General features: G+C 36.4%; 1 protein-coding gene across 2 annotated transcripts; it reads left to right on the top strand.

Annotated features, from left to right (window-relative positions):
* The first annotated feature begins 1,505 nt into the window (after positions 1-1,505).
* LOC111892165 (ras-related protein RABA5a) lies at positions 1,506-4,326 on the top strand. Of its 2 annotated transcripts, none has more exons than XM_023888227.3 (4): positions 1,506-1,780; positions 2,412-2,553; positions 2,748-3,160; positions 3,891-4,326. In XM_023888227.3, the coding sequence occupies exons 3-4, from the start codon at positions 2,821-2,823 to the stop codon at positions 4,250-4,252; spliced, it is 702 nt and encodes a 233-aa protein (XP_023743995.1). In that variant the 5' UTR covers positions 1,506-1,780; positions 2,412-2,553; positions 2,748-2,820; the 3' UTR covers positions 4,253-4,326. The 2 variants fall into 2 exon arrangements, with proteins under 2 accessions (XP_023743995.1, XP_023743996.1); XM_023888228.3 differs by lacking the exon at positions 1,506-1,780 and adding an exon at positions 1,823-2,040.
* The last annotated feature ends 9,329 nt before the right edge of the window (positions 4,327-13,655 follow it).

Genomic DNA, 13,655 nt, shown 5'->3' on the forward strand with positions numbered 1-13,655 from the left:
AATATAAATTTCAGTTTCACTTAAAGAATATTTTGTAAATAGTTAAAAGTGATAAATTGTAATAGTAAATGAAAAAACTAAATTGTAATCTCATTTTAACTAAAATATTTCCTAAAGATATTTTTATAATCTATATCATACTATACTTATAAAGGAGACATTTTTCTTATCACCTCATGCATTTGAAACCCCCACACAAATTTTCAAGCACCTCATGCATTTGAAACCCCCACAACTTTTCACACAAATACAAATCACATACAAAATTCACAAAGAAAATAAGTATAAATGTTTTGTGTTGATTTGAGGGCTTTTAACCATTGTTCAAGCCATGTTATTATGTTAAAGTTTTTAATTTGTAAGTTTGCTATATATACTAATTATTTTTTTTATATTTTTCTTGGTTTAATTATTCTTTTAAAACAATTATTATATGTTGTGGTTGAAACTTTAATGTAAATCATATTGGATTCATATTATCGATCATATGTTATAGAAAGTGATATAGATAATATTTAATTAAATATTGTATATATGTTTGTATGTTTGTGTTGCTTCAAAGTAATAACTAATAAAAAATCATGGATATGCAATATTATACATAATATCCATGTAAGTCTCTTTAAAATGTAATTGTCTATCTTATCACTTTATATTTTTGTATACGTTTAACACTTTAATTATGATAAAAAGTGTATTTTAAAAGTTTTCTTTCGTTTATTATTAATAATAAATGGTTTTAAAACTAATGAACCATAATTATAAATAATAAAATAAAATTATAAAAATCATGGATATGTCATATTATCCACATGAATCTCTTTTGAAATGCAAATTGTCTATCTTATCAGTTTATTATTTAGTGTGTGTTTCACATTTTAATAGTAGTATTAAGAGTTTCTTAAAAGCCGTCTTTAACTTATTATTAATAATAAGTGGTTTAAAACAAAAGAACAATAATAACATCAATTTATAAATTATATAACGTTAACAACAAATAAATTGTATTTTAAATGAACATTATTATTGAAATTAGAAAATAATCGTATAAGTAAAATTTTTAATTAATCAAACATAAATATTGTTAAAAATAATATTAAATAGGTAATTATATTTGAGTTTATTAATGAAGAATGTGGATTGATGTGAATGAATAATATTGTTCAAAATATTATGTCAAAGTTAATGTTAATAATCTAACCATTTTAAAGATATATTTTTCAATATTTTAACAATATATTTTTAATCTACTCTGCACAACGCGCGGAAATTCGTCTAGTTTTAATATAAAATCCGAACTTTTTCTTCCCGATGACCCTTTGTGATATTCGATTAGTAACGGCGGGTTTGAAAATCACGGATCCGGGTATCAAACCGATGAATCATTATATTATACCCGGCTAGGCTTTTGGATACGTGTTGTGAACGTATTAGATACTGTACTGAATTGCCAAAAAGCCCAGTTTACAGCCCAATTTTGGCCATGTGATAGTCTTCATTTACGGTTTACGTAGCTGAATCTGGTTCTTCACTCTCCCTTCACCTTCACCTATTTCTCCCCCCTCTCGAACCCTAATCCCTCTTCTTTCTCTCTTTAATCCATAAATTAATCAATTAACTGTTCCCTCGTCATGACATTGTTCAGTAATTCCCCCTTTCTGTTTCCTCATTCATTCTGCGTACCTCCATATACATTGTGAGCGGTTAATTTGATCTCCATTCCGAAAGAGAGAGACGAGGAGGAGAAAAGGGTCCTTTTCAATCGCTAAACAAGTCGAGGGTGTGTTCAATAATTTCTTGATTCTCTATAAAAACATGGAAAATCCTTTATTTCTTATGTCGAATTTTCAATTTGATACGTGATTAAGCAAGCTATGGGCTTATTGACAAATAAACGTGTGTTTCAATTGTTTGAGAAGACATGGCTTTTGATTGACTTCGTTTGTGGGTCAAAGTAAAATTTGAATACGAATCGAGTCATCATTTACTCTTTTGTGGATTTATTGAGACGATCAGTATCTAGTTCCACTTATTTTGTGGGTAATCTTGATTTTTAGATGTAGTTTGGATTGAAAGTTGAAACAGTTAATCTGTTGACTTTATGAATGTGCTGTTCGTTAGTTAGCGGATTATTGATCTTCTATTTGACCAAGATATAGAAATTTAATGCTGTGGAAATTGTTTGCTTTCTTTTGGTAGCACAAAGAACAGCTTTCTTACTACTTTTTTTTTTGTGATATAGCTGTATTTCTCTTTTTAAGTTAGATGCAGGTTATACTTATGTGTTGGGTGGGGTTTAATTCAATCAAATTAAAATAAAAATGCAGTGGAAGCAAACAGTTTTCTTGAATCTACTTTATATTGTTAGTATATTTGAATCTAATTTGGATTATCTTTGTGTAATCTTGAAGGTTGAAATGACTTTGGCAATAATCCAACAGTATCCTCATCAAGATAATGAATCTCAACTCTCAATACTTGTTTGACAAGGCGGATATAGTCCCTAAAGTTGGATGTTTTTCACCTCGGTTTCATGTGTGTCTGACAACATAGGTAAGGCCTTAACTGCTGTCTGGATGAAGTACAATGTTGAAAATTTAGAAGTACAATGTTGTAATAGAAAGAAATTAGTAGGATGCTATTATAGTTATACACAAATGGATGGAAGTATGTTACTATTTCTTACATTTAGCCCTTAAAAATATAAGTAAAAGTTCGTAACTATTTGGATGTGTTGTTGTTTATAGGTCTAGCTCAATGCTGCTCATGGAACTACCATTCATAAGACCAAATATGATTTTATAAAAAAGAATTAAAAAAATGGCGTTTCATTCGGAACAAGATTCGGCGGATGATTACCTTTTCAAGATTGTTTTACTTGGTGACTCGGGTGTTGGAAAGTCAAACTTGCTTGCAAGATTTGCAAGGAACGAGTTTTTTGCAAACTCAAAGTCAACAATAGGAGTAGAATTTCAAACTCAAAAGATGGAAATTAATGGGAAAGAAGTGAAAGCACAAATATGGGATACAGCTGGTCAAGAACGTTTTAGGGCGGTTACATCTGCGTATTATAGAGGCGCGGTTGGTGCTCTTTTGGTGTATGACATCACCAGACGCCAGACGTTTGATAGCATTTCTAGATGGCTTCACGAACTTCATAGTGAGTTTCATCACCAAAATAGCAATCTACTTTCGTTTATTTCTTTATCATAGCATCTTGCTTTTGTGTCTTTCTAGCGTAAATGCAAAAATAGCAATGTACTTTGGTTCATTTCTTACTATTACAACATTGTACATTGAAAAAAAAATATACCCAAGATAGAATAAAAAAATGTTATAGTTTAGAATGCTTTAATTGGAATTAGAATGCTTTGATACATAAGTATAAGAAAGTACAATATCTTGCAATTTGCGCTTATTTCTATTAAGACATTGTATTCTGAAAAATCTACCAAAATATAGCATTGTGCTTGCGATGGTTTTTCTTATTAGAACATATTACTTTGAAAATAGCAATGTACTTTTGTTTATTATAGCATCCTACTTTTATATCTTTCTAGGGGTAAACGTAAAAAGTAGCAATGTACTTTAGTTGATTTATTTATTATGGCATGTTACATTTGTTTTTAGTTCTATTACAACACTACACTTTGAAAGTTTTACTCATTGCTTTAATTAATAAAATGGAAGTATGTTGTAGTTGGGTAAGTTTTTTTAAAGTACCATGCCTTAATACGAAAAAAGTTAATAGAAAGAAATGAAAACAGGATGCTACAATAAACAAACAAAAGAAAGTACATTGCTATTTATTGCATTTCATCTTTTCAAAATCGATGATGATATTTTTTTGTGTTGAATTTCTGATGGGTTATTTACAACTTGTTGAACAGCACATTGTGATATGAATGTGATTACAATCCTTGTTGGCAACAAAAAGGATCTCAAAGATGCCAGAGAAGTTTCAACAGCCGATGGGAAGTCATTAGCAGAAACCGAAAGTTTATTTTTCATGGAAACATCGGCTCTTGATTCCTCGAATGTAAATGCTGCTTTTGAGACAATTGTTAAAGAGATTTACAATATATTAAGCAAGAAAGTAATGCAGTCTCAAGAATTGAAGAAAGATTCTTCTATTGGTAGTGGAAAAGGGAAGACTGTTGTTTTAGAGACGAATAAAGATGCAAACAAAGAAGAGAAGAAAGAGGAGGAGGCTAAAAAGGGTGGTGGTGGTGGTTGGTGTTGTTCGTCTTAGATTAAAATTGTTACTTTGTGTAATTGTGGTAGGAATTGTAAATTACTTGAAATGGAAGAAAAAGGTTTAGAGCATTTTGTTGTGTTATTGTTTTTCCGATTTAGAGTTTTTTGGTTGATTTTCGTACATGAGATTGGGCTGGAATGAACAAACTTTTTATGGTAATTTTTGATAGTGATGATGGAGAGAGTATTTACGTCTTTTGCATAAACAAAGATTGAGGATGAGTCTTTTCTTATATAGTTTATCTTTTTGGATGGTATAAAAACTTATAGTTATTACTTATTATTATTGAATCAATTGGAGTCTTTGTCTAATTTTTGTTTAATGTTTTATCATGTCAAATTAGATATTCATGATAAAGGTGAAATCTATCTTTTATATCTGTTTCATATGCTATGTTAGGGTTACATCAGATTTTTCTCTCCATCCCCTCCATCCCTTTGATGTCCAAATCTAAACTTTGCAAGTTGTCATCTTTACCATCCATCACAAACGTTTTTTAATTAAAGAACTAAGAGCATCTCCAATTGTTACACCATCTTATAACTTTAAATAAATATCAATTCTTTATTTCATTAATATTGACCTCAAAATAATTGATCACTCCAATGGTTAATATATATGGTAAATATTTTTTTCAATTTGTTTTTTCTTAAATCTAATCCTATTTCTTGAATATGACAGTACCAAACAGCTCGTTAGAGACCTTGGGAAAGTTTTATCAAATTAGGGTTTGTAAGGGTTTCGTTATATCAACATACAATGTCATGTACATGCTGATCGTGATTAAGATGTTATTGAGGAAGACGATATCAATTACATGAGCTCCAATTTTGGTTCTAAAATGGTAGAGCCTTCTGTAATTTCGAATGATATCGATATGTATATGACTATGATAAGTTTCTTCCTCTCCAAGAGGTCAACACTCACCATATTGTCCCTAAGATAAGTGTTTAAAGCTGATTGTGATGTACATATTTGCGATCTCGTAGCATATGCTACATTTCTCTATTTCGAACATGTATGATTAAATGTGAGCTATATAATTAGTAACTTTAATTTGTTGAGTTTCATGTCCTATATGTACTTATAATTTCTTCCGAATTTAAATGTAATGTGCTCTAGTAGTCATATTTGTTAATTTTTTGTGTTGTATGTGTTTATGAAAAGTGATAAGTACGGTTATTGATTGTTTATCTTGAATTTCATACCTCATTTTACAACGATCATAACAATTTTCCTCATATACAGGGATAATCCGTCACCACTACTTTACATGACCTAGTTTTTGTCTTCTCTTCGTTAACTGGCTTACTTGGATGCCAATTGTGAAAGGTGAGATCTGAAATGGTTTCATCCATGCAACCATAATTTAATCAACCTATTTAAACTTAATAAAAAAACGTCTTGAAATATTGATTTGAAAATACAATCAACCCTCATCACACTTTCTTTCACATTTTTTTAGAGTGTGGGATAGTCGTGCCTGCGTTTGGAGTCAAACTTAAAACTCATTATGGAAAGTACTCAACTTACCCTAACGTCTATACAGTCTTTGATAATTAGGACACGACATGAGAAAACAAGTTGTACTATGTTTTACTAGACTGATGTTAATAAGACAATTTTTTGTAATGTAATAGTTGCAATTTTTTGTCCCAACAATGTGTGATAAGTACTTTCCCTTGAGCAAAAGATGTAAATACCCTTTAATCCTCTTCATTGAATATAAGCATTAGGGTTGTTTGATAGTTGTTGATTGAGTCAATGCTTGATTCACACAACCTCTTTTCAGAATCAAAGGCTTCTATATGTGGTATCAAACAATAGTTTGTTTATGGCCGAACTTTATCCAACCTCTTTTACCAACTCTTTAGATGCATATCAAAGTAATCAAACAGCCCCTTACAAAGCTTACCGGTAGTCATTGGCTTGGGTATCATATATACGTGAATGCTTTCGAGTCATATACTTAAAGCAAAAGACATGAATACCCTTTGTTTCTCTCATTTTTTTGACCATTCATTTTCCTTAACAGAATTGTTTCTTTTGTGTGTGGGAATAATGGAAAGATAAGTCGATGCTTTATTCCTCTAAAGAGGATTCTTAAGCCGGTCTTGAATTAGCACGTTACTCTAGTTACTCGTTGGTGGTGCCTATCTCTCCTACTACGTGACCTAGATGAACTTACCTTAGTTTTCAAGGTAATTCCTTTAGAATTCTTAGTAACCATTAGGGATAAATTAAAGAAATTGTAGCACCTGGTTCTTGGTACGTATTCTTTTATTAATTCTTTAAAATATGTTGCATTTTGGCCTTGGACTCAGCGACTTGAAGGACTAACTCGTCGAGTAGAAACGGGATGAGATGCGGGGTTTAAGATGTGGACTCGACGAGTCGGGTCCCGGACTCGGCGAGTAGGTCCTGTCTGGACAAAAACCCTAACCCGAGGGTTTGCACCCTATATAAACACCTTAACTCGGCCTCCTTCGTCCCATTTGCTCCCAGAACACCCCCATAGCAAACCCTAGCCGGTATTGAAGCAATCTAAGGCATTTGGAGTGATTTTGGTGCTTTTGTGATCCAAGGAAGGAAGGAAAAGCTTTAAGGATCAAGAGGAGGCTAGAGGGATCCGATTTTGAGCATCATTTGCAGTCTACAGAAGGTATAAAGTCTATACCTTGTTTGTTCTTTTGATAGATCCCATTTTGTGGAGTTTTAGGGCCTTTCTAAGCCATTTTGGTCACCAACCATGATTGCAAGCATGGTTAGGGGGTTGATGTTTCAGATCTAGGTCGTTAGAGGGGTTGCAAGTCAGAAAGGAGTGACTTTTGCACTCAAAGAAGGCCCCATGCATTGTAAGAGCTTGTTTTAGGACCTTTTGAGCTCAAAGTCCCATGCAAGCACGTAAAGGTTGTAACTTTACGTGCTAGATCGATTTTAGAAGCATAGATCTATCTTTTGATCAAGGGTTGTACATCAGAAATCGAAGATTTAGTGAGAAGATGTGGTCGACTCGATGAGTCCATCCTTGGACTCGGCAAGTCCAAGGTTTCTGTCCCATATCAGTTGAGGGTCAAAAGGACCCAGTTGAGTGTGGAAAGGTTTGAGGGAGTCCCAGGGAGTGACCCAACGTTCTGGGCCAAGCCATTGTTCTGGAAATTTATGGGACTCGGTGAGTGCATGAGTAGACTCGGTGAGTCCAAGGCAATTTTCTTAAGGATGAAGATGAACTCGGCGAGTCGTGGACAGAACTTGTTCATCAGATGAAGGTGAACTCGACGAGTTGTTCATCAACTCGGCGAGTCGGATGAGGGAAGAAATCGTCGAGTTGATGGCCCAGCTCGACGACTGGGGTCATGGATGAGGACGAGTAAAGGGCGAGGGACTCGGCGAGTTGACGGCCCAACTCGGCGAGTCGGATGAGGGAAGAAATCATCGAGTTGATGGCCCAGCTCGACGAGTGGGGTCATGGATGAGGACGAGTAAAGGGCGAGGGACTCGGCGAGTTGACGGCCCAACTCGGCGAGTCGGGTCAACTTGAAGTTGACTTTGGCTTGGGCTTAAATGGGGGAATGTTGGGTCGTGTTTTGTGTTATGTATTGCATCTATTGGGCTCGTTAGCTAGTCCTTTGTGTATCTCCGGTATGGGCCTGTCCATCCGTGAGTTTAGTAGGGTTTAGTTTATATATAGGTGCTTGCATGCTCCTAGAAAATAACGATAGAATAGAACGATCAGAGAGTTATTATTCAGAAAGTTTATTATTATCGTTCTTGTAACCCTAGAATCCTCTACAGCGGAAGTTCTTAGTCGAGCTCTGCTGAGGATTGAGTAATCAAATCATTCGACACATCTTGATTCAAACTTGGGTTATTTACTGTTTATATATTCATCGCTTACCTGTTACATAGATCTAATCGATCATCAAGTTTATTTATAACTTATCAATTGGTATCAGAGCAGGAGGCTGTGTAATTCATACACATCTTTTCTGTGAAAAAGGTTGTGATTAGGTTTATTCCGCATTAACTAATATTTATTGAGCCGTCATCCCATAATTGACGTAACTCAACATTTATTTGTTTTGCCCTAATCTTATATATTACAAGTCTGATCTTTCAAACAGGTTATACGATCAAGCATGGACGAGTCACAATCAAATCCCATAAACATCTCAAACTGATGGGTTTTAGGCATAAGAAACATTCCTATGTGCTCATGCAAACCCTAATGCTTGGATCTAGGTTTCACTATTGAACATGCTTTGATTCCAAGACTTACAAACCCTAATCTAGCATATAAACAACAAAATTAACATATAGAATCAGATCTAGATGTTTACCTCTTCAACAGTTGGCTTAGATCTTGTATATCTTCTTCTTTTGAGCCTAGAGTCACAAATGCAACTCCTCTAATGGTTCACAAACCCCACAAGCAAGAAGGCAATATGAGAGAGGGAGAGAGAGGCTAGAAATCGGCCTAGGGATCTCTTAAAATCAAGTGGTAGCCGAATTCATACCCTAGGGGTCATATTTATACTTACAGGTTACTAGGGTTTCACTCTAAACCCTAATGGACAACTTAGCCACCAAGCAGCCCATGGAACCTTCTGGAATGAGGCCCTTGGACGAAAATATGATGGATACCCATCATAATTTCGTTCCCCCTTAAGCCCATTAAGTTTCCTTAACCTAAAACTCAACTATCATACATTTGACGGTTTATACCCCTTTATTCAATTAGTCTCTTTTGACCACCAAATTAATTTATGATCAATACTAATTAAATAAATATGATTTCTCCTTTAATATATTATTCTTATAATATATTAATAAATCACAATACTCTCTCTTTTCTCCTTAAATTACCTTGTCAAGTTGCTTTGGAGAAGGCAACCCAAAAGGACCATGTGACTTCAGAATCCGATTAGCAATCGTAGCTCTTATACTTTGCTGTCAACTCTGATCAACTTGTCCTTTAGATAAGGGATTGTATAATCCTCTGTTCTGGATATCATGCTGACAATACTTATTGTCCAGCAGTAGTTCCTTGATTTCCGATTTGTTCGACATAGAATTTAGTTGAACACATCAACCTCATTCTGACCGGGCCCGGCACATAAGTCAAACCAAATCATCAAGTGGCCAATATATCACTTTTATTCTCATAGAATAAAAGGAACAAATCAACTTCGACTCATATGCATCTATTATTTACTAATGGATCATACACAATAATGTGTTTTATAACATCAAGTTACTGATGCGTTTACACATTATCAATGTACAACCAACCAACAAACAACAACCATATCTCTAAGTTTTAAGACTATATGATGTTATCGCTTTGCGATCACTTAGGATAAAACACCACTAAGTGATACAACAAACTCGGGTTTATTCCAATGCTCAACTCATATTCATAAGCACACATGAACTTTGCAGCAAACCTTTTCTATGTCCAAAACCTTTTAGACAATCTACAAACAATTCATGACAGTCTTGATTCATACCTACTTCCAAAATATGACCGACTGTGGACCTTTTGAATAATCGTATCATTCAGGAAGTCAAAACATGCAAAATGGAAACAGTAGATAAATAACCAACATAAGATAGTAACTTTACTCATAAATAACACAATTTTATTTATTCATCGAATGTGAAGTACAAACTATCTATTACACATTTCCTATCTAATCCAAACTTATATCATCCTTCAGCCCAATGCTCCTAGCGTGCTGCAAGTGTTTGACCCTACTCAGTCCCTTCGTAAGGGGATCTACTGGGTTCTCTTCTGATGATACCCTTTTCACAACGAGGAGTCCCTCTTCTACCCGATGTCTGATGAAATGGTATTTTCTGTCAATATGTCGAGATCTGCCATGATCTCTCGGTTCCTTGGTCAAGGCAACCGCTCCTTCATTATCACAGAAAATTTCCATCGACTCCTTTATGGATGGCACAACTCCAAGGTATCCAATGAAGTTCTTCAACCATATAGCCTCCTTTGACGCTTCGCTTGCCGCAATATACTCTGATTCGCACGTTGAATCAACTACGGTCTCTTGCTTGGAACTTTTCCAAGTCACTGCTCCTCCATTTAGGGTAAAGACCCAGCCCGACTGCGATCGGAAGTTATCCCGATCTGTCTGAAAACTAGCGTCACTGTACCCTCGTACCCTTAAGTCATCACTCCCACCGAGGACTAGATACCATTCCTTGGTCCTCCGAAGGTACTTAAGAATATTCTTAACTGCAACCCAATGAGCTCTACCAGGATTCCCTTGATATCTACTGACCATGCTCAAAGCGAAGGCCACATCAGGGCGAGTACAAGTCATAGCGTACATGATAGAGCCTACTGCGGAAGCGTAAGGTACTCGACTCATATCAGCTATCTCTGTCTCTGTAATCGGGCTCTGAGTCTTACTCAGCTTGGTATTGCTTTGGATTGGCAACTCCCCGTTCTTGGAATTTTCCATACTAAAACGCTTTAGTACCTTTTCCAAGTATGTATCCTGAGTGAGTCCTATCAATCTCTTTTCCCTGTTTCTTACTATTCTTATTCCCAGAATATAAGCAGCCTCTCCGAGGTCCTTCATAGCGAAACATTTCCCAAGCCAGGACTTGACCTCCTGCAAGGTTGGGACATCGTTTCCTATGAGTAGTATGTCGTCGACATACAATACGAGGAAGCTTACTATACTCCCACTGGCTTTGACATACACACAAGATTCATCTTCGCTTCGCAGAAAGCCAAACTCTTTAACCTTCTCGTCAAAACAAAGATTCCATCTGTGAGATGCTTGTTTCAATCCATAAATGGATTTCTCAAGCTTGCATACTCTATTTGGATGCTTCGCATTGACAAAACCCTCTGGCTGATTCATGTAGACATCCTCAGCCAACTTTCCATTAAGGAAAGCGGTTTTCACGTCCATCTGCCATATTTCACAATCATGAAACGCAGCTATGGCAAGCATCACCCTAATAGACTTTATCTTCGCAACTGGTGAGAAGGTCTCATCATAGTCAACTCTGGGAGTTTGAGTAAATCCCTTCGCAACCAATCGCGCTTTATAAGTATGCACTTTCCCATCCATGTCCGTCTTCTTCTTGAAGATCCACTTGCACCCGACTGTCTTACGACCCGGTACATTATCAACCAAATTCCAAACTTGGTTGTCGTACATGGACTGAATCTCGTTGTCCATAGCCTCTTTCCATTTTGCAGACTTCGGGCCTGCCATGGCTTCCTTATAGCTGCTAGGTTCATCCAAATTTACTAGTGTACTATCACTAATAAATGTATCCCCTTCAGTAGTAATATGAAAACCATAAAACTGGGGTGGAACACTAGCCCTAGTGGAACATCGAAGAGGTAGGGACTCGTCAACAGGTTCAACAGGAGTTTCCTCCTCAAGTTGAGTGCCAGTGTCAGAGGTTCCTTCATCGCTTTGATCTTGAATCTCTTCAAGTTCAATTTGCCTCCCACTGTCTTCTTGGCCTATCAATTCCCTTTCCCCGAAAACTCCTCTTCTAGCAACGAAGACAACATTGTCACTCGGTCTATAGAAAAGGTAGCCAAAAGACTTCTGCGGATAGCCGATGAAATAACACTTCTCACTACGAGGTTCTAGTTTGTCGTGAGTCTCTCGTCTTACGAAAGCCTCACAACCCCAAACCTTGATATGTGCCAACGAGGGAGCCTTCCCTGTCCACATCTCGTGAGGAGTCTTGGAAACCTTTTTGGTGGGAACTAAGTTAAGTATGTGGGCGGCAGTCTCTAAGGCATACCCCCAGAAAGCTATTGGTAACGAAGTACGACTCATCATAGAACGAACCATGTCCAACAAGGTCCGATTACGTCTCTCAGCCACACCATTCAATTGTGGCGTCCTCGGAGGCGTCAATTGCGAAACGATTCCGCATTCTTTTAGATAGTCGTGAAACTCAAGACTTAGGTAGTCTCCTCCTCGGTCTGACCGAAGCATCTTGATTTATTCCACAGACGAAGATCTGGAGCATTCCATTCAGACCTTAATTTTATCTGAGTTTGGTGAATTTAAGCAGAATCCCGAGGAAACTGTTACTCAGACATTCGATCGCTTCAATCATCTTCTCAGCAAGATGATTAAACACGATATTGAAAGGAAGTTGATTGAACAAAAAGTTTCGTTTTTGAATGGTCTTAGATCTAAGTGGAGAGCGGTTGTGTCCACTGTTAAAGCTCATGAGCAATTCAAATCATATTCATTGGCTAAACTGGTAGGGATTTTGAAATCCCAAGAAAAGATTGTCTTGCAGGAGAAAAATGTGGTTTCAAGCTTGGGTTCCTTGGCCCTTCTATCTAAAAGCAAAAGTGTGGTAGAAGATGAAGATCTTAACTTAGAAGACTATGACCTTACCTCTGAAGATTATGCAATGATGGTGTCAAATCCAAAGAGGTTTATTAAGAAAAGGTTTCCTACCAATAAGAACAAAAATTGGCAGGGAAGCTATAGTTCTGAAAAAGTAAGGGAGGAACCGAAGGCAGAAGAACCAAAGAAAGAGCCGAAAGCTGAAGGAGATTCAGGTGTGAACTGCTACTACTGTGGAGGAAAGAACCACTATGCCAAAGACTGTGTCCTAAAGAAAATGGCAGAAAAGGATGAATAAAAAGATGAAGAAATGTGTTTTCGCCTTGGCAGACAAACATCTTTATACCACTGCATGTTTGGAACACGTTTTGGGGATCATCCACAGATGCAAGCAGAACACAGCGGATGATATCAAGTACTTTGATGATATGATTCAATGGTACATTCGGTTCAGACAGTGTAACGGCTCAAATTTTCAAATAAATTTTTCGTTAAAAATAAAACATCATTATTCGACAAAAAGGGTTTATTCCAAGTTTGTTTCAAAATATAAATAATAAATCTCCAGGATCTTCAACAGTGGCAGTGTGTACGTGTCACGCCGGCGCCTTTCCACGGTCATCACTAGTACCTGAAAAACATAAACACAACTAGTAAGCATAAATGCTTAGTGAGTTCCCCAGTATACGACTTACCCACATACGCCTTCCGGCCCGAACCTTTCAGTCCACATAACATTGCCTTCCGGCCCGGACCTTTCGGTCCACATAACATTGCCTTCCGGCCCGGACCTTTCGGTCCACATAACATTGCCTTCCGGCCCGGACCTTTCGGTCCACATAACATTTTGCCTTCCGGCCCATGATAGTATAAAACATAACACATGTAACGTAAAACTCATAACACATAAATCATACATCATACCGTTCTTTCTATCACATAAAGTCTCGCCTTCCGGCCCGTATAAGCATACATCACATATAAGCACACATCACATATAAAGCATCTACCTCTCTAGACATAGCATGAACATAACA

This window comes from Lactuca sativa, chromosome 1 (genome assembly GCF_002870075.4).
Source record: "Lactuca sativa cultivar Salinas chromosome 1, Lsat_Salinas_v11, whole genome shotgun sequence".
Classification (NCBI taxonomy): domain Eukaryota; kingdom Viridiplantae; phylum Streptophyta; class Magnoliopsida; order Asterales; family Asteraceae; genus Lactuca; species Lactuca sativa.